Here is a 21812-nt window from a genome sequence, read left to right as displayed (position 1 = left end):
CAGCTGTAATTCATATGAGTAATTCCTTAAACTGAATAGGTCTCAGACCATCGAGTACACAAGCACACAGCTGATTTCATTCTACTGTGAACTGAGAAATTCCTGTATAATGCTGCAAAATAACACTAAAAACTGCTGTCTGAAATAATACCAATTAAAAAAGAAAAAAGATGACTCTTTGGTGAACAGCAAAATAATGAAGGTGAAAGCATATTTTGCTCCTATACTCTGGCTACCAGAAAATGATGACGGTGGAAAAAAGTTCCGATGAAATTGAAATCTTTCTCGAATAACGAACATGCGTTAATGATTTTAAAAAGGAAAAAATACGTCGAGGAAAATCAACAGAGTTTGTGCAAAAGTAAAAACTCCATTTTCATGGCCGCCTTACGCAAACCGTGTTGCTGTTCTGAGATTTTGTGCAATGGCATCATGCATCAGGTCACACGACATGTACATGACAGTACAAATAGGCATTTTACAAAAGACCTGGGTGACTTCATCCAACCACAGGGCTCGTCCTATTCTTTTTCCCAAGCAAGGTCACACTTATGTGAGAATATTTCGCTTTTCGATACGGAATAAACTCGACACAGAACGACAGCTGATGCTTGGTAAGATGAGGGGTGTGATCGTGTCCAGATCACCGAATTATCGTAGAGTATTACGTTCGGCTGAAACCAAACAGAGCCAGGATAATAACACTGCTAGCTCGAGAATCGATCGGGATGAGTGGGGCTGGATGTGATGGTGATTGGTGTGTAGATGATTTCTGTTTTTTGTGGGTTTTTTTGAGAGAGAGAGAGAGAGAGAGAGACAGTGAGAGAGAGGTGGGGGGTGTGGTTTTATGTAGGCTGGTCTCTTTGTATGCTGGAGAGCTGGAGGGAAGGTGGGGCTCGGCCGCTCCACTCTTTCAGCTGCCCGTCCTTAAAGAGGAGGTTTATGGCAGGGAGGGGGACACCGGTCTCAGCCGGCGGCTGGCAGAGAGGCCCTGATACCCCACTGTCCGGGTCACTGGAATGGTTACAGTCCTGTAAGAAAGAAAAATATAAATATACAGCTAGGGAACAAGTTGTTAGGGACTAAAATTCATTCTGTAGCGTAACATCTTCATATGTTATTTATCAGGAATGACTGATAGCTGCATCCCAAATGACATACTACAGTATACACTGTGCACTATGTACCCTAACACCTAGTGTATGAATTTTTGAGAGGTAGTATCATCTCAAATAAATCACTAAGGTTTTTTTTTTTCTTGCTATATATCAGAATAAGGCTTTTCCCAGTCGATGGCAAATAATAATAAGATAAAAATCACATCATTTTGCCTCATTTAAATGACGTTTTGTCACCCGGAGTCTTGAAATTTTTCTCATCCAGAGTCAGCGCCTGGTAGCCCCGCCCCTTTTCCTCTACATAAACAAAGCAGCATGTGCATGAAGTGTCCAATATTCCACACTTTTTTCTTTTCAGTTCAGCATCCGTGTCCTTGAAGTGTGCTTCTTCTTCTTCTTCTTCTTCTTCTTCTTCTTCGTCTTCTTCTTCTTCTTCCTGCAGGATTTTTTTGAACAAACTACTCTATTTATAGTACTAAAAATGGCATAGAATAGTGCATGTGATTCGGGACGAACCTAACACGGCTGTTCCTACAGTAATAGAACACTCACAGGGTGCGGAAATGTCATCCGGTGAATGATTACAAATGTGAAATGAACTGATGCTTACTTGGAATGATTGGACAAAGCTCAGAACTTTCAAGGACAGCTTTCGACTGGAATGTAGTAGCTCCTGAAGACTGGAGAGAGAGAGAGAGATAGAGAGAGAGATAGAGAGAGAGATAGAGAGAGAGATAGAGAGAGAGAGAGAGAGAGAGAGAGAGAGATCCTTAAATTCATTTAATACTTAATATGTGTATTGCTTATGTGTCTATAGGCAGTCTGGGGAAAACCTGTATGAAGTTTTGACCAAAAGTGTTTTTTCTGACCATTCTAAAACTAAAACCTCTACAACAATAAATATATTTGATCAAAACGTTGTTTCTATTTATTCTCCTTTTTTAAAAGCAGTGCTAAAAGCTGTCAATCTGACCAGAAGTTGGCAGCTAGAAGTGATGGTTTGATCCAAGTGCCACAGTGAAATGGACATTCATTTTTAATTAACTGGACATTCAGTTAGTAATCAGGTATCTCTTCTCAACTTGCCATCATAGCGTCACAGATACAGAGCAGAAATATTTGACACGTTTCAATCGCCTAATAGAAAGAGATTAACAACAAGAAATTTCTCAAACAGAAAGGAGTGAATTAATCAATGATTATTTTCCCAGCGACGTGCGGAGACGGGGTTTGAGTGAAGAGACGATGATGAGGCTCGTGTTTAAACGCCGTGAGGTGATGAGACCGAGAGTGATGATGCTGATTATCAGTGAGAAATCATTTCCCATTGGAAACTTAAAATTCCTTCAAACTTTGCAGTAATAATGTGATTTTTCCAAAACGAATCAATGGAATGAAACGCTGAAATGTCTGAACTGAATATTCAGGTGTAAATTAAAGGTGACTTTAAAACTACATTCAACAGAAAATGTCCCAATCTGATCATGTGACGGTTTCTCCAGTCTACCACCTCTCTCTCTCTTTCTTTCTTTCTCTCTCTCTTTCTGTATTCCCCCCATTCTCTCTCTCTTTCTCTCTCTCTCTCTATTCCCCCATTCTCTCAATCTCTCCTTCTTTATTCCCCCATTCTCTCTCTCTCTCTCTCTCTCAGACACACATGCGCACACACACACAATCTCTCAATCATACTCACTCTCTCTCACGCACACACACACAAAATCTCTCTCTCTCTCTCTCTCTCTCAGACACACATGCGCACACACACACAATCTCTCAATCATACTCACTCTCTCTCTCTCACGCACACACACACAAAATCTCTCTCTCTCTCTCTCTCTCAGACACACATGAGCGCACACACACACACAATCTCTCAATCATACTCACTCACTCTCTCTCACGCACACACACGCACACACGCACACACACACAAAATCTCTCTCTTTCTCTCTCTCTCTCTCTCACACACACACACAAAATCTCTCTCTCTCTCTTTCTCTCTCTCACACACACACACACACAAAATCTCTCTCTCACACACAGACACACACACAATCTCTCTCACTCTCACTCACTCACTTTCTCTCTCTCCATCTCCTTCTCTCTCTCAGACACACACACAAAATATCTCAATCATACTCTCTCTCTACTCTTTCTATCTCTCTTTCTCTCAGACACACACAAACAAAATCTCTCTCATACTCACACACACACACACACACACACACTCTCTCTCTCTAATGTTTGCATTGCAGGTTTTAGTTACCTGTCTTTGCTGCAGAGTTTGTGTGAGACGATCCTCTCGCACACTTTACGGTTTAGCTCTGAACTGAACAGCGGCATTCCAAAGCACAGCTCCAGAGGAACCCACTCATCCTCACAGGAAGACCCTACGTAAAAAGAAATATGACCTTCCACTGTCATTCGTCTCGTATTTCCGTCTTTACCGAGCCGCTCTGTTCATTCCACACGTACCCTCTGTTCCCTGCTTCTTACTGCCGTCCCCGTTGTTCTCCTCAGTAACCAGCTCAAAAGACTCGCTGCTCCCGTTGGCATCAAACCCTGTACCAAACTCGGGTTCTCCTACCACAGAGAACACACAATGTACCCAACAATGCAAACTGAAGTCAGATTCAATCATGCATAAAGAGCAATTAAAAGGCTAACCGAGTTAGAGATAAAAAGCTGTCCTATTAAAATGTTTGGGTTTTTTTTCCTTATTCTAATGTAATTGGTGCTCTTGCTGATAGCATGGGCTAATGATTGTCTTAAAGGTCTTTTCCTAATCAGCCTATCCAAAACAAACGGTTTAACGATCGACGCCGATTCTCACCGGCTGCATCTGCGTCACTAGGCCTGCGGCGGTTCCTGTTGTTACAGTTTAACATTGTAATGTAGCCACACTGGTGCTCCAGATCCACTTTTTCACGCAGGACCTTCAGGGCCTTGTGAGCACACATGTTGGAATAGGAGAATTCTAGGAAAGTGGGATGGGACGGACAATTTAGAAGTCAGATAAACAAGTACATGAGGGTGCGTTTGTGGATGTTATATATATATATATATATATATATATATATACACCTCCTTTGAAGTCTTCTTCATCGAAAGGGAAGGGGATATAAACCGTTTCCCCATGACCATGCATGCCATGACCCTGTAGGTATAAACAGAGAAAGATGGCATGTCAGAGGAGGTCTTGCTGCTGCACTGAAGTGTCTTTAGGTCGTCTTCTGGCTTCCGTACCTGTATGAGCACCGCAGAGTGAGTCAAGGCATCGTTCAACATGGTGAGGACATTTGACGTGGGAACCACACCAGGGTCATGACCCCAGGACGTGATGAGGAGCCGGTCATAAGCCTAATAAAAATAAATAAATAAATAAATAAAAAATACACAAGTTATAATAGTAATAATATTAGAAAGAACAAATTCTGATTTATTGTGCTTTTGATAATGTTAAAACTAGGACTCAGAAATAGAATAATTGTTGAATAGTAAAGACGCTATTTTAAATAAATAAATTAATTAATTAATTAAATATAAATTAATAAATAGGCTACAACGAAACATTCTTGAATTCTCAAATCTGATTGGTGCTTCAACTGAATTCAATTCATTTGTATAGCACTTTTAACAACGGACATTGTCTCAAAGCAGCTTTACAGAAGTATAGAAACAGAGAAGGGAAAAAAATTATTAAGTTTAAATTAAAGTTACTATTTTATTTCTAATGAGCAAGCCTGCAGCGATGGTGGCGAGGAAATTATACTGGGTGGCTCCCCAATAGTACATTGGGTATATTGGGTGGCTCCCCAATAGTAGTTCTGACTCTGTAGGTTTACATGAACACTCTAATACGTTATCGTGTCTATAGTAACAACGGTACATAATCTAAGAATCATAATAAACAGATGTGATATTTTATGTGTTATTATTAAAGACAGAATCATGTTTATTCAGTGATATAGTGAAGGAGATCTTTACGTTATTGGAAGGAGCCTCCAGTGTCAGAGGTGAGGTGAAGCTGTTTCTTAAAGTTTTTAACAAATTCTCAGGATGTGGGTTTTGCAGTTTAATGACAAACTGCATTTATTTTGTTTGTTTCATTTATTAAAAAATCATGGATGTAACTATAAATGGATAAAAAGCATAAAATGCTATTTTAAAATTGTTGACAAATTGCTTTGGTACAAGAGGATATGTGAAGATGTGCTATTATTAGAAATTTTCTCTGTGATAAAAGTGGTAAGACCATTGATTAATTACCTGTTTATGACTTACCTGGAAGATTTCTGGTAGTTTCCGTAGTCTAGAGCCCTTGGACAGCAGCAGAGAAGGAGGGCCCTGGCCAGTCACATGGTACAAATACAGCTTAAACCAAATGGAGCTGACCTCGGGGATTGCTGGCCCAATGTGCTGGAGGACAAAACAGCAACCGTAATAAATATCATACACATTAATCACACCAGTAGCCTCTTTCTATCTATCTATCTATCTATCTATCTATCTATCTATCTATCTATCTATCTATCTATCTATCTATCTATCTATCTATCTATCTGTCTGTCTGTCTGTCTATCTGTGTATAGATATAGCATGTACATCCAACACTCCATATTTTTTTCCATGGACATAATATTGCACAATCACAGCAACAGACAACGATCCAGCACAATTCTAGCACGTTTCTAGAAAATGTGTCATTAAAATGTTGCCAACACACGTGGTCCAGCCCACCGGCTAATCAACACACACTTGATCATGTGGCGTGGGCGTAGAAAAATCTGTGGCAGGATCGCCGTCTCAGACGTTATGTAAGTCTTCGTTCTGCACCAGAGTTTCAATTAAACTTTATCATCACTTCTGTTCAGATTTCCCACTGACTCTATCTCAATTATTTGGCAATAAACAATGTTAATAGAAAACAAGTCTTCTGCTTGGGAATCCTACCGATGGTCAGTGGAGGTCTAAATAATAGATGGAGGTCATGTGACCAGGGGTAAAATGATTTTTGCGACTAGGAGCTATTTTTAAAATCTTTTTTTACTTGTAACGCTCAGGTTAATTGGTTACCATTCTTCATAATATAATTAATTTTTGTTGGTTCGTTTACGAAAAATGATTTTTCATGATTCGTCCACTTTTAATTAAAATTTAAATGAGGTCTTACCGCCCAAATAGTAGGAAATAATTAAAGAGGTATATAATTGAACTAGCGCACGGTAGCATAAATCCGAGCTGTCTATCTATACAAGTGATTCTCAATGCAGTCTCCAGAGGAGGCGGGCCTACCTGAGGTGTACAGCTGCTGATTGGCCGGATCTCGTTGCTTAGCGGCGCCATGGAAACCAGCAGCTTGTAGTTCTTGTTCAGCACCCGGCTGCAGGTGGCAGGATCCAATCCCAGCAGACTCTCACATCGGAGGAGGTCCAGAGGCAGGCCTGAGGGGGAAAACACACACACGCACACACACACACACACGTGCGCGCACACACACACACACGCACACACACACACACACATACATAAAATGAACTCGAATGCACAGTCATTTCCAGTACATAGTATAAGCACAGTTGTATGTGCATTCGCAACTGAGTCCCTCTTATTCCTTCGAATTAATTATATATATTTAATCTGGAAATAATTGAAGTAATAATAGAAATAAAACGTTGATGGATCACCTATATTTGGTATGTCGGGGCCCTGATCAGGAGTGAGCTCTTTGTTGTAGCGCAGAAATAGTATTGTGTTCCTGAGGGTAAGTGCATGATCAAAATACCTCTGAGCTTCTCCTTCAGCAGTGCTCTCCACCTTTAAACACACACACGCACACACACACAGACACAATCATCAACTATTATTATTAGGAATTATTTATTATCAGCCTTAATATGTTCACAGTGTGTGTGTGTGTGTGTGTGTACAAGTACAAGTGAACCAGAAACCAGGTTTAGGTTTTAATAAGTGATAAGGAGAAGCCAAAGAGAAATAGATGTATGCATTCTGTATAATAAGTCAGCAGGCTTTCCGGCCTGTGTCTCCTCTTCCCAACTGATTCACAGGATGAGACCGTTAGTCTCCCATTAAGAGGCTCATTTCCAATGGTGCATGATAATGAGGTCTTTACCTTCTCCAGTTCCATTAAAAAACTGTCCAGGGTCTCATCCGACAGCTTCCCCACCTCAAACATGGTCACTGCATGGCTCTTTAAATTCTGACACACAGAAAATGCAGCTTTCGTAAACAATAAACACTCACCAAACACTTTACAAGGGAACATCTGGACACCTGCCCAGTCAAGCAGTTATACAATCAGTCAATTATTTGGCAAAAATAATGTAGACACAGATTCAGCTCATAGTCGTTGATGCCAGACGAGCTTGGTTTCAGTATTTTAGAAGAGATCCTGTGAACCGGAGCTCTGCAGGTGGAAATGACAGGCCAGACTGTCTTGGGCTGACAAGAAAGCTAGAGAATAGCATCTCAGACACATCCTACACAACACGTTACACCTTGAAGTGGATCAGCTACAACAGCAGAAGACCACATCGGGATCCACTCCTGTCATCCATAAACAGGAAGCTGACGCTACCGAGGGCTCAGACTCACCCAAACTGAACAGTTGAAGACTGGAAAAAAAGACCAGATGATGATTTTTCCAATCTTTAACTGCCCAGGTTTTCACATTTCAAACCTCTTCCTGGTCTCTAAGGTCTCTTTATCTCAAGCATGCTATTATTAAACCATGTACAAGGAGATTAAGCAAACATCTGAGTTTAGAATCCTCAAGGTCTCTCTTAATATTCTCTGTTTTGAATAGGCAAGAATTTAAGGTTTTTATTCATCATTTTAAGCTATTTTTCTGAGTTCAGGTCAAGTTTTTCCATTTTTTATTCACTATTTATCTTTTCTTGACTGGACAGCAAATATTTGTCCGCAGCATGCTTCCCAAGATTGTGAATAAAAATTGAAGTGAGGTGAAAACGCTTATTGACTCTATATTAATATTAAAAAATTCCGGTAAATTGATAGCTGTGCAGTAGAAGTGTTAAGGTAAACTTACAGGGGAAAGGTTGCCCATCATGAGGAAGGCTGTGAGGGTTGAATCGAACAGGAAGGCGATTCTCTTGGTAGGGGCAGCAGGAATACTTAAACTGCTCACGCTCACGGCGTCTGAAAGAGCAATAATAAATAAATAAATAAACGTGGTCAGTATAAACAACTTATTTATACCTCACACGCCAGCCAGGATATGCAAAATGATCTGCTCACCGTTATAGCACAGGACACAGTGATCAATTCTGATTGGTCAGAAGGTGTTGATTGATTTCACAGAATCTCTAATCCCAGATGCATATTAATTTCCTCCTTGCAAATAAATTATTGTTATTGTTAGAAGCAGGAAAAATGGACAAGCGTAAGGATTTCAGCGAGTTTGACGAAGGGCCAAATTGTGATGGCTAGACCACTGGATCAGAGCATCTCCAAAACTGCAGCTCTTGTGGGGTGTTCCCAGACTGTAGTGGTCAGTATCTATCAAAAGTGGTCCAAGGAAGGAACAGCGACAGGGTCATGGACAGCCAAGGCTCATTGATGGACGTCCAACAGACGAGCTACTGTTGCTCAAATTGCTGAAGAAGTTAATGCTGGTTCTGATAGAAGGGTGTCAGAATACACAGTGCACGAAGGGTCAGGGCTGTTTTGGCAGCAAAAGGGGGACCGACACAACATTAGGCAGGTGGTCATAATGTTATGCCTGGTCGGTATATAATTGGTTAAAAAACATGCATAACTGTTGATATGGTCAAAGCTGCTTTTAGGCTTCAAGAATTAAACTTGGAGGACTGGAGTTTCATTCCAACTTCTTGGTAACACAACAACTGCATTTTTTTTTCTTAATATTAAGAGAAAACGGCGAGGAGTGTGTCGAGGGAATTAGCTGTTTATAGCTCCTATAACTTAAGTGATAACTGGAACTAACTTGGCTCACGTTCCACAACAACATTAAAACATTAAAAATATAAATAGTTAAAAAGCACAATGTGACATTTAATAATAAATGAAAAATTGCTAGTGTTGGCAAATTGCTACGGTATTAAAATAATAAAACACTTCACGATTGGAATCTAAAAACAACTTTGGGGTAGGATTTCCACCACCGCATCATTGATTATTGTCCTGTTATAATCCTGTGCAATTCCGGTAAAAATACAACTGTATGATTTACTCCCAGAATACAAAACACAATATGATTAGATTTGTTACTCTCAGATCATAACAAAAAAATTCTACTAAAATAAAATTTTATTAAGAACATGTGGATGTTTTCCTACATGGGCTTAGTCCATGAGTAGCACCCTCTCACCTTGGTCCTCCAAACTGGTGGTGTCTGTGTCTGTAGCGGAGGAACCAGCCTCCATTACTGGACTGCTTCCTTCCCAGGATAGCAGCATCTTTTGAGGGTCCATAGTGCCCCTGACACACACACACACACACACACACACACACTTTGAGTAGTGCTCAGCCCTAGCCTACAAAAAATAAGCGAGATGTAAAATGAAGTCATGCAGAAACACAATCGGTTGCCATACTTTAGTCTGTTGACAGAGGGAGCGCTTTTCCATGACGGGTGCAGCTGGTCAGGGCTGATCACCTGACCTTTCTTGATGGCAAAACCGAGTCGGCAGTACATGGACACAGCATTCTGCATTCAAGACACACAGCTAAGAGTGCATGCATTTTTTATTTCTCACAACAGCAATAACCGACTGAAAGAGATAACCGAGACTTTGGTGTAAAACACAAACAACTCGTACGATAACATCGACGTCTAACTGCGAGCAAGACACATCGCGGCTAAGCACATGCTGGCATTTAAGTGACTGCGATTCATCAAATTCGCTTTTGTACATCATAGCAATCAGAAAACCGCCTCCCTGAAATGACTCTAGGGGGGGAAAAAAAGAAAAGTCAAGAACATTCACAGAGTGATAAAATTGCACTGCCTCCTCAAACATGTAAAATGCTCTGCAGAGGAAAGTAGGTCAGGCAGCGATTCGGCTGAAGACCGTTTTCTCCGCCTGTGGACGCGCAATGGGACAAGGTGAATAAGAGAAAGCCTGTGGTCTCATTTGCATATGGTTTACATGTGTAGACTGCATCTAACGTGTCCATATTCCCAGTTTTAAAGTAGGCTCGGACGCATTCATGAGCCACGTGGGTTTTTCCTGGAACTGTGACATTTATTCATATGCATTGTCATCAACCAAACTGAATAAATGAGTTCAAACTAATGGGATTCGATGACCGCAGGGAACGAACGCTTACAATTTGCTCATCTTAAGAAAATATCAGAAAGGCTACTATTATGATGTACCGAAAAAATAACCATGCTTTCCACTATATCTGAGGATTGGCCCTCTTCTCAGCTGAAGAACAGATCATCCGACACTCAGAATAATATCACGACTGATGAGCAACTATAAAGGACTGTTTCGAGAGTTCGGGGAACAGGATTTGTTGCCATAAAGACAAAATAAATAAGTAAATAAAACCAAATAAATCTGAGGTTTTAAGCTGTAAAAACTGAACAAGCTGAAAATTTCAAAACATTTAAGAATATTTCCATTACTTAAAAAGGATCACTAAAAAATTCAATACACTTAATATAATTTGACTTATGATCTTAAGAAAATGGCAAGATGGAGTCAAAATGCATATTGGCAGACTAGAGAAATAGGTTGCTATTATAATGCAACCATGGTTTCTGCTATATATGATTTCCACTATATCTGATATATTCTATATTCTGCTTTCCACGATATCTGATAATTAGGCTCTAAAAAGAACATTTCGGTTTCTTCGGTTTCTTTCTGTTCAAAGGAAGCTGCACAGCTAACATCAGCAAGTAAGAATTATTTCTTATTTCTGCATACGTTAAAAGTGCACCAATGGTGCATTTGTTTTTTGTCAGTCAATAAGAACGGCTTGACTGTGTGTCCAACATAGTACGAAAGCTGGGATGGAAACACCTACCTTCACCAGGCCCAGGTCAATCTGCAGCACGTTCGCCAGCTGATGATAGAAACAAGATGAAAACGAGTTGAAAAACATATGATCGATGAAAAGAATAAAAAACTATTAATATATAATACTATATAAATACCAATATATATACCTCAGAGACGTTGGTCTGCTCATCAATGGATACGAAGATTTTGTACAACAGAGTCTCGAAGTAATCGCCCTGGACCCTGTTCATGACGAACCCCTCCAGAGGTGGCACTGCGAGTGGACCAGAACAAAAAGCATCAGCACAAATGTTTTCTCTGGAATCGTTCCAAATGGAGGTGAGATTACTCATTTTCTGCTATGGACTAATGGTCCTCTCAGACGCTATTACGGTTGCTAACAGTCACTAAAATGTTACCAGGCAAGGATGAACGAAAAACTTTTAAACCTACACATGGATATGTCTATGACTCATGAACAGCCCAAGAGCACATTAGTGATATATATATATATATATATATATATATATATATATATATATATATATATATATATATATATATATATATATATATATATATATCATTTTGTCCATATTTGGTCAAAGCCAGTTCAAATCCACTAGCCAGTTGGGTCCTAGGTACGATCTGGGGAGGATGAGGGCTAACATATTCTATGAGATACAACCACTGCATCTTTTAAAAACCTGCTGCTTATGTCACAACATGGGGGAGAGAGAAATGCTATCTACCCTCTTCCACAGTTCAGAGATGCTCATAATTGGCTTGCTTTAATGGACAGGGGGGAGAGTAGCACCATCCTAACCCCATCCTATATCAACGGGCTCCCAAATAGATCTCCACTCCTTTTCCACTCTTCAGATGGTAACTACATACCTGATATACAGCTGTCATCAGATATGGGTACATCAAGGTATATAAAGCCCCTGTTATACAGACCTTTGAAAGAGAGGAAACAAAAAAAAAAAAAAAAAAACCCAAGCATGAGATTTGATGTCACAGTATACCGTCACTTGTAATACAAACCGCCTGAATAGCTAAATTGTCATTCACGCAGCTTCCCCGGTAATTTTCCAGAGTATGGATTGCACTTAAACTATTTCATACGTACTCTCAACACATTTCTCTTCGCTTTCTTCTATTAGCTTTTATTCAGGCTGCATGATGAACAGCTCAAACTACTGCACTCCATCATAACACGTCTCATTATTTTTAACTGTTTTTCATTTAGCTGAATTCCCGTCAGCGTCTGACTGACTGCGAGTCTCTCGGATATGACACTCACTGAGAACCACATTGTACTCCATAGATCCAGCCAGCTGGGGTCCGGAATCAATCATCTTATCAATGGCCCTCTTCTCCGCTGAAGAACAGATCTGTAATCATCCGACACAGTGACACTCAGAATAATACCACGACTGATGAGCAACTATAAAGGACCGTTTCGGGGAACAGGATTTGTTTCCATAAAGACAAAAAACCAAATAAATCTGAGTTTTTAAACTGTAAATACTATACAAGATCCAGCTGACAATTTCAAAACATTTAAGAATATTTCCATTCCTTAAGTAGGATAATTAAATATTGAATAATCTCGATGTAATTTGCCTTCTAATGCAAACAAATAAATGTGTAGTGACTTTCTACATACAACAATATTACACACCGATCATTTTTAGGTAAGCCTACATATAGAGGTAGACATGATCCGTATCAGACAGTAGAGACCAAAACAGGATCATTTTCAGCACAGCGGTGACACTGACACGGTGGTGTGTGGTGCTGGTAGGAGTGTAACCAGCGTACGAGAAAATCTCAGCTTATTAAACACCTCAGTGTCAATTCTCAGTTGAAAATAGTCAAAAGCAATATCTCCAGCTGACAACAGCAGTCTCATGGTCAGTAGCTGATGATGATATTGGATGAAAGGATGATTATGAATGCAAATTCTGGGGCTGAAGATATTTAGGTGTGTTTACTACAAAGGTCTGGTTATTTATCAATCAGGGTTTGGTTGTAAAAATGGAAAAACTGAACGTCCTGCAGAGCGTCATTAAAAAGACTCTGTATAGAGGAGGCCAAGCAAAAAGTAAAAGATTAGTCAGTGAGAGTAATTCTGAAGGCATGAGATATCTCATGTTCGAGAATATGTTCTCTGGTAGGATGCAGGTACATTGGGCAGAAACCCGACACTGCACATTACAGTGAGAACACTGTCCCTGCAGTGAAGCATGATGGTGCTAGCACCAGGTGGTGGAGAAACTGGCAAGATGGATGGAGTCTCTCTCTCCAAGAGCCTAGATACTGGGCAAGATGTTCACCTTGCTGCAGGAAAACGTCCCTAGGCATGCTGTCTCAGGTTCTTGAAATCAAGACCAGACCTCAACCTGATTGAGAATCTCTGGGAAGACTAGTGCTTACCAGCGGCATCGAGCAATTCTGCCGAGAAGAATGGGCAGATATATAAAACCCAGAGGCGCAAACCTCACAGAGACACATCCTATAAGACCTGCAGCTATAAAAGTGCAATAAACGGTGGTTTTTGACCCAGGGGTGAATACTTAAGCAAGCATGTGTCACAGTAAAAAGAAATATTTTGCACCTTCACATGTTAACCATCTTGTCCAAGTGAGTGACTAATTTTTCGCCATAATTATTCTCCATCAAGATCCTATCCAGAAGCCTGATTTTAGTAACTATGCATCATTTAATCTAGTGCTGTTTTCTTGATTACTTACCCTTATGTCGTCCTCGGTGATGTATCCGGTTTGCGCTACCCACCACGGCTCCACTGAGATCTCCACTGGTTTGGCTGGCAGAAGGTCCCTTGCTGATTTTCTCCGAAAAAATTTCTGGTCAGGGACAGATGCTTGCTTAGGCAAGAGCACGTGAATTTCATTACATCTACAAGGCATGGCTCTCTGAGGAGTGCTACAGGGCTCTCCTCTGAGTTCTTCTAACACAGCCAGATTTAAAGACCATCTGACGATTTTCATGCTGAAAATCCTAAGAGAGTTTTGCACACACTTCATTAACATAGCTGCAGAAACATGAAAGCACCGAGACAGATTGAGGCGCATCAAAGATTTTTTACTTTTTTTCCCTTACTTTGGATGACCTGCACTGGTTCATCAGATCGATGTACTGGTTCCGCCCAATGCCGAGAAGCCTCAGACCTGAAAAGCATCAATCACCAGAGCCATTTATAACACTTGGTATGGATTCCATTATATAAACCGAGTTATATAAACCGTGCATACACACACACACACACACACCTCTGCACATGATCATCTTGGCAATTAAACCACAAATACAGGGTTTGTCTCTACAATATTTAACACTCATACTTTATACCACTCTTATATTATACCACTCCACCATAGCTGTAGCTGTTTCTTCTTTCTGCCCCTCAAATATTAGTACAAAAAAAAACCCCATAAAAGGCCCTTTTGTGTAAAAAGAGAAAAAAACTGTTTAATGAGGCTCCTACAGCAAGGTCATGCATAAGGGCTAAAACCAACAAAAGCCACTTGAACAACTAAATCACTATCACCCATGCTGAAATTGTCATTCAACAGATCCCCTGCTGTTTACTGAGCTAGACAAAACATCTCATAGCTCGGGGCTTTTAATTTGATATAAATAACTAATACGCATGAATATTTTATAGCACCGCTGCCTCACAGCTCCACCATCCTGTGTTCAATCCCTGGGGACTTGACTCTCAAGTGCTACTAACTGTCAGTGAGTGTGTATGAATGAGAGTGTGCTATGAGAGTGTGTATCAGACTGTGTATGAGATTGGGCATGAGAGTGTGTATGGGAGGGTGAATGGGAGTGTTTATAAGAGTGCGTATGTGAGTGTATGGGAGTGTGTATGAGAGTGTGTATGGGAGTGGGTATGGGAATGTGTGAGCAGGCGAATGTAAGTGTATATGTGAGTGTGTATGAGAGTGTATGAGCATGTGAATGTGAGTGTATGTGAGTGTGTATGATACTGTATATGAGAGTGTATGAGCATGTGAATGGGATTGTGTAGGAGTGTGTATGTGAGTGTGTATGTGAGTGTGTATGAGAGTGTGTATGAGAGTGTGTATGTGAGTGTGTATGAGAGTGTGTATGAGAGTGTGTATGTGAGTGTGTATGAGATTGTGTATGTGAGTGTGTATGAGTGTGTGTATGAGAGTGTATGTGAGTGTGTATGTGAGTGTGTATGTGAGTGTGTATGAGTGTGTGTATGAGTGTGTGTATGTTAGTGTGTATGAGAGTGTGTATGAGAGTGTGTATGTGAGTGTATATGTGAGTGTGTATGAGTGTGTGTATGTGAGTGTGTATGAGTGTGTGTATGAGTGTGTGTATGTGAGTGTGTATGTGAGTGTGTATGAGAGTGTGTATGTGAGTGTGTATGAGAGTGTGTATGAGAGTGTGTATGTGAGTGTGTATGAGTGTGTGTATGAGAGTGTGTATGTGTGTGTATGTTAGTGTGTATGAGAGTGTGTATGTGAGTGTGTATGAGTGTGTGTATGTGAGTGTGTATGAGTGTGTGTATGTGAGTGTGTATGAGAGTGTTTGAGAGTTTGTATGTGAGTGTGTATGAGTGTGTTTGAGAGAGTGTATGTGAGTATGTGAGTGTGTATGTGAGTGTGTATGAGTGTGTGTGTGTGTGTGTATGAGAGTGTGTATGAGAGTGTGTATGTGAGTGTGTATGTGAGTGTGTATGTGAGTGTATATGTGAGTGTGTATGAGAGTGTGTATGAGAGTGTGTATGTGAGTGTGTATGAGAGTGTGTGTATGAGTGTGTATGTGAGTGTGTATGAGAGTGTGTATGTGAGTGTGTATGAGAGTGTGTATGAGAGTGTGTATGTGAGTGTGTATGAGAGTGTGTATGAGAGTGTGTATGTGAGTGTGTATGAGATTGTGTATGTGAGTGTGTATGAGTGTGTGTATGAGAGTGTATGTGAGTGTGTATGTGAGTGTGTATGTGAGTGTGTATGAGTGTGTGTATGAGTGTGTGTATGTGAGTGTGTATGTGAGTGTGTATGAGAGTGTGTATGTGAGTGTATATGTGAGTGTGTATGTGAGTGTGTATGTGAGTGTGTATGAGTGTGTGTATGTGAGTGTGTATGAGTGTGTGTATGAGTGTGTGTATGTGAGTGTGTATGTGAGTGTGTATGAGAGTGTGTATGTGAGTGTGTATGAGAGTGTGTATGAGAGTGTGTATGTGAGTGTGTATGAGTGTGTGTATGAGAGTGTGTATGTGTGTGTATGTTAGTGTGTATGAGAGTGTGTATGTGAGTGTGTATGAGTGTGTGTATGTGAGTGTGTATGAGTGTGTGTATGTGAGTGTGTATGAGTGTGTGTATGTGAGTGTGTATGAGAGTGTTTGAGAGTTTGTATGTAAGTGTGTATGAGTGTGTTTGAGAGAGTGTATGTGAGTATGTGAGTGTGTATGTGAGTGTGTATGAGTGTGTGTGTGTGTGTGTATGAGAGTGTGTATGAGAGTGTGTATGTGAGTGTGTATGTGAGTGTGTATGTGAGTGTATATGTGAGTGTGTATGAGAGTGTGTATGAGAGTGTGTATGTGAGTGTGTATGAGAGTGTGTGTATGAGTGTGTATGTGAGTGTGTATGAGAGTGTGTATGTGAGTGTGTATGAGAGTGTGTATGAGAGTGTGTATGTGAGTGTGTATGAGAGTGTGTATGAGAGTGTGTATGAGAGTGTGTATGTGAGTGTGTATGAGTGTGTGTATGTGAGTGTGTATGTGAGTGTGTATGTGAGTGTGTATGTGAGTATGTATGTGAGTGTGTATGAGTGTGTGTATGAGAGTGTGTATGAGTGTGTGTATGAGAGTGTGTATGAGAGTGTGTATGTTAGTGTGTATGAGAGTGTGTATGTGAGTGTGTATGAGTGTGTGTATGTTAGTGTGTATGAGAGTGTGTATGAGAGTGTGTATGTGAGTGTGTGAGTGTGTGTATGTGAGCATGTATGTGAGCGTGTATGAGTGTGTGTATGATAGTGTGTATGAGAGTGTGTATGAGAGTGTGTATGTGAGTGTGTATGTGAGTGTGTATGTGAGTGTGTATGTGAGTGTATATGAGAGTGTGTATGAGAGTGTGTATGAGAGTGTGTATGTGAGTGTGTATGTGAGTGTGTATGTGAGTGTGTGAGTGTGTGTATGTGAGCGTGTATGTGAGTGTGTATGAGTGTGTGTATGAGAGTGTGTATGAGAGTGTGTATGAGAGTGTGTATGAGAGTGTGTATGAGAGTGTGTATGTGAGTGTGTATGTGAGTGTGTATGAGTGTGTATGAGAGTGTGTATGTTAGTGTGTATGTGAGTGTGTATGTGAGTGTGTATGAGTGTGTGTATGTGAGTGTGTATGAGAGTGTTTGAGAGTTTGTATGTTAGTGTGTATGTGAGTGTGTATGTGAGTGTGTATGAGACTGTGTATGTGAGTGTGTATGTGAGTGTGTATGTGAGTGTGTATGTGAGTGTGTATGAGAGTGTGTATGAGAGTGTGTATGAGAGTGTGTATGAGTGTGTGTATGAGAGTGTGTATGAGTGTGTGTGTGTGTGTGTGTATGAGAGTGTGTATGAGTGTGTGTGTGTGTGTGTGTATGTTAGTGTGTATGAGAGTGTGTATGTGAGTGTGTATGAGAGTGTGTATGTTAGTGTGTATGAGAGTGTGTATGTGAGTGTGTATGAGTGTGTGTATGTTAGTGTGTATGAGAGTGTGTATGTGAGTGTGTATGAGTGTGTGTATGTGAGTGTGTATGAGAGTGTTTGAGAGTTTGTATGTGAGTGTGTATGTGAGTGTGTATGAGACTGTGTATGTGAGTGTGTATGTGAGTGTGTATGAGAGTGTGTATGAGAGTGTGTATGAGTGTGTGTATGAGAGTGTGTATGAGTGTGTGTGTGTGTGTGTGTATGAGAGTGTGTATGTGAGTGTGTATGAGTGTGTGTATGTTAGTGTGTATGAGAGTGTGTATGTGAGTGTGTATGAGTGTGTGTATGTTAGTGTGTATGAGAGTGTGTATGTGAGTGTGTGAGTGTGTGTATGTGAGCGTGTATGAGTGTGTGTATGAGAGTGTGTATGAGAGTGTGTATGAGAGTGTGTATGAGAGTGTGTATGTGAGTGTGTATGAGTGTGTATGAGAGTGTGTATGTTAGTGTGTATGTGAGTGTGTATGTGAGTGTGTATGAGTGTGTGTATGTGAGTGTGTATGAGAGTGTTTGAGAGTTTGTATGTGAGTGTGTATGTGAGTGTGTATGAGACTGTGTATGTGAGTGTGTATGAGTGTGTGTATGTGAGTGTGTATGTGAGTGTGTATGTGAGTGTGTATGAGAGTGTGTATGTGAGTGTGTATGAGAGTGTGTATGTGAGTGTGTATGAGTGTGTGTATGTTAGTGTGTATGAGAGTGTGTATGTGAGTGTGTGAGTGTGTGTATGTGAGCATGTATGTGAGCGTGTATGAGTGTGTGTATGAGAGTGTGTATGAGAGTGTGTATGAGAGTGTGTATGTGAGTGTGTATGAGTGTGTGTATGTGAGTGTGTATGTGAGTGTGTATGTGAGTGTATATGAGAGTGTGTATGAGAGTGTGTATGAGAGTGTGTATGAGAGTGTGTATGAGAGTGTGTATGAGAGTGTGTATGTGAGTGTGTATGTGAGTGTGTATGTGAGTGTGTGAGTGTGTGTATGTGAGCGTGTATGAGTGTGTGTATGAGAGTGTGTATGAGAGTGTGTATGAGAGTGTGTATGAGAGTGTGTATGTGAGTGTGTATGAGTGTGTATGAGAGTGTGTATGTTAGTGTGTATGTGAGTGTGTATGAGTGTGTGTATGTGAGTGTGTATGAGAGTGTTTGAGAGTGTGTATGTGAGTGTGTATGTGAGTGTGTATGAGAGTGTGTATGTGAGTGTGTATGAGTGTGTGTATGTGAGTGTGTATGAGTGTGTGTATGTGAGTGTGTATGAGAGTGTTTGAGAGTGTGTATGTGAGTGTGTATGTGAGTGTGTATGAGAGTGTGTATGTGTGTGTATGTGAGTGTGTATGAGTGTGTGTATGTGAGTGTGTATGAGTGTGTGTATGTGAGTGTGTATGAGAGTGTGTATGAGAGTGTGTATGAGAGTGTGTATGAGAGTGTGTATGTGAGTGTGTATGAGTGTGTGTATGAGAGTGTGTATGTGTGTGTATGTTAGTGTGTATGAGAGTGTGTATGTGAGTGTGTATGAGTGTGTGTATGTGAGTGTGTATGAGTGTGTGTATGTGAGTGTGTATGAGTGTGTGTATGAGAGTGTGTATGAGAGTGTGTATGAGAGTGTGTATGTGAGTGTGTATGAGTGTGTGTATGTGAGTGTGTATGAGTGTGTGTATGTGAGTGTGTATGTGAGTGTTTGAGAGTTTGTATGTGAGTGTGTATGAGTGTGTGTATGAGAGTGTGTATGTGTGTGTATGTTAGTGTGTATGAGAGTGTGTATGTGAGTGTGTATGAGTGTGTGTATGTGAGTGTGTATGAGTGTGTGTATGTGAGTGTGTATGTGAGTGTTTGAGAGTTTGTATGTGAGTGTGTATGTGAGTGTGTATGAGTGTGTGTATGTGAGTGTGTATGAGTGTGTGTATGTGAGTGTGTATGAGAGTGTTTGAGAGTTTGTATGTAAGTGTGTATGAGTGTGTGTATGAGTGTGTTTGAGAGAGTGTATGTGAGTATGTGAGTGTGTATGTGAGTGTGTATGAGTGTGTGTGTGTGTGTGTATGAGAGTGTGTATGAGAGTGTGTATGTGAGTGTGTATGTGAGTGTGTTTGAGAGTTTGTATGTAAGTGTGTATGAGAGTGCGTATGAGAGTGTGTATGAGAGTGTGTATGAGAGTTTGTATGTAAGTGTGTATGAGAGTGCGTATGAGAGTGTGTATGAGAGTGTGCATGTGAGTGTGTGCATGTGAGTGTGTATGAGTGTGTATGTGAGTGTGTATGAGAGCGTGAGTGTTTATGTGAGTGTGTATGTGAGTGTGTATGTGAGTGTGTATGTGAGTGTGTATGTGAGTGTGTATGTGAGTGTGTGTATGTGAGTGTGTATGTGAGTGTGTATGAGAGTGTGTATGAGAGTGTGTATGTGAGTGTGTATGAGTGTGTGTATGTGAGTGTGTATGTGAGTGTGTATGAGAGTGTTTGAGAGTTTGTATGTGAGTGTGTATGTGAGTGTGTATGAGTGTGTGTATGTGAGTGTGTATGAGAGTGTGTATGTGAGTGTGTGAGTGTGTGTATGTGAGCGTGTATGTGAGTGTGTATGAGTGTGTGTATGAGAGTGTGTATGAGAGTGTGTATGAGTGTGTGTATGAGAGTGTGTATGAGAGTGTGTATGAGAGTGTGTATGTGAGTGTGTATGAGTGTGTGTATGAGTGTGTGTATGTGAGTGTGTATGAGAGTGTTTGAGAGTTTGTATGTGAGTGTGTATGTGAGTGTGTATGAGTGTGTGTATGTGAGTGTGTATGAGTGTGTATGAGTGTGTGTATGTGAGTGTGTATGAGTGTGTGTATGTGAGTGTGTATGAGAGTGTTTGAGAGTTTGTATGTAAGTGTGTATGAGTGTGTTTGAGAGAGTGTATGTGAGTATGTGAGTGTGTATGTGAGTGTGTATGAGTGTGTGTGTGTGTGTGTATGAGAGTGTGTATGAGAGTGTGTATGTGAGTGTGTATGTGAGTGTGTTTGAGAGTTTGTATGTAAGTGTGTATGAGAGTGCGTATGAGAGTGTGTATGAGAGTGTGCATGAGAGTGTGCATGAGAGTGTGCATGAGAGTGTGTGCATGTGAGTGTGTATGTGAGTGTGTGAGTGTGTATGTGAGTGTGTATGAGAGCGTGTGAGTGTTTATGTGAGTGTGTATGTGAGTGTGTATGTGAGTGTGTATGTGAGTGTGTATGTGAGTGTATATGTGAGTGTGTATGAGAGTGTGTATGAGAGTGTGTATGTGAGTGTGTGTGTATGTGAGTGTGTATGAGAGTGTGTATGTGAGTGTGTATGAGAGAGTGTATGTGAGTGTGTATGAGAGTGTGTATGTGAGTGTATATGAGAGTGTGTATGTGAGTGTATATGAGAGTGTGTATGTGAGTGTATATGAGAGTGTATATGAGAGTGTGTATGAGAGTGTGTATGAGAGTGTGTATGAGAGTGTGTATGTGAGTGTGTATGAGAGTGCGTATGTGAGTGTATATGTGAGTGTATATGTGAGTGTATATGAGAGTGTGTATGAGAGTGTGTATGAGAGTGTGTATGTGTATATGTGAGTGTATATGTGAGTGTATATGAGAGTGTGTATGTGAGTGTGTATGTGAGTGTGTATGAGAGTGTGTATGAGAGTGTGCATGAGAGTGTGTATGTGAGTGTGTGAGTGTATATGTGAGTGTATATGTGAGTGTATATGAGTGTGTATGTGAGTGTATATGAGAGTGTGTATGTGTGTATGAGTGTGTATGAGAGTGTGTATGAGAGTGTATATGTGAGTGTGTATGTGAGTGTGTATGTGAGTGTGTATGTGAATGTGTAGGAGAGTGTGTATGAGAGTGTGTATGTGAGTGTGTATGTGAGTGTGTATGTGAATGTGTAGGAGAGTGTGTATGTGAGTGTGTATGAGAGTGTGTATGTGAGTGTGTATGAGAGTGTGTA

At 40.6% G+C, this 21812-nt stretch overlaps 1 protein-coding gene across 2 annotated transcripts in view; it reads right to left on the bottom strand.

Annotated features, from left to right (window-relative positions):
• Positions 1–797: 797 nt before the first annotated feature.
• Positions 798–21812, bottom strand: part of fam91a1 (family with sequence similarity 91 member A1) — a 43678-nt gene continuing 22663 nt past the window's right edge. For both annotated transcript variants that reach the window (XM_058404896.1, XM_058404895.1), the window contains exons 5-24: positions 14264–14331; positions 13894–14007; positions 12441–12531; positions 12032–12094; positions 11302–11408; positions 11160–11198; positions 9716–9828; positions 9490–9599; positions 8188–8297; positions 7252–7338; positions 6806–6935; positions 6414–6562; positions 5403–5537; positions 4365–4478; positions 4203–4275; positions 3952–4095; positions 3594–3701; positions 3385–3508; positions 1729–1798; positions 798–1031 (exon numbers count right to left, since the gene is read on the bottom strand). In XM_058404896.1, the coding sequence (XP_058260879.1) occupies positions 846–1031; positions 1729–1798; positions 3385–3508; positions 3594–3701; positions 3952–4095; positions 4203–4275; positions 4365–4478; positions 5403–5537; positions 6414–6562; positions 6806–6935; positions 7252–7338; positions 8188–8297; positions 9490–9599; positions 9716–9828; positions 11160–11198; positions 11302–11408; positions 12032–12094; positions 12441–12531; positions 13894–14007; positions 14264–14331 (2135 nt within the window). In that variant the 3' untranslated portion in view covers positions 798–845. The remainder of the gene's footprint in view (positions 1032–1728; positions 1799–3384; positions 3509–3593; positions 3702–3951; positions 4096–4202; positions 4276–4364; positions 4479–5402; positions 5538–6413; positions 6563–6805; positions 6936–7251; positions 7339–8187; positions 8298–9489; positions 9600–9715; positions 9829–11159; positions 11199–11301; positions 11409–12031; positions 12095–12440; positions 12532–13893; positions 14008–14263; positions 14332–21812) is intronic.

Source organism: Hemibagrus wyckioides, linkage group LG12 (genome assembly GCF_019097595.1).
Source record: "Hemibagrus wyckioides isolate EC202008001 linkage group LG12, SWU_Hwy_1.0, whole genome shotgun sequence".
Lineage (NCBI taxonomy): Eukaryota > Metazoa > Chordata > Actinopteri > Siluriformes > Bagridae > Hemibagrus > Hemibagrus wyckioides.
The sequence above is the reverse complement of the archived record's forward strand: the minus strand, read 5'-3'. Positions and strand labels throughout refer to the sequence as shown.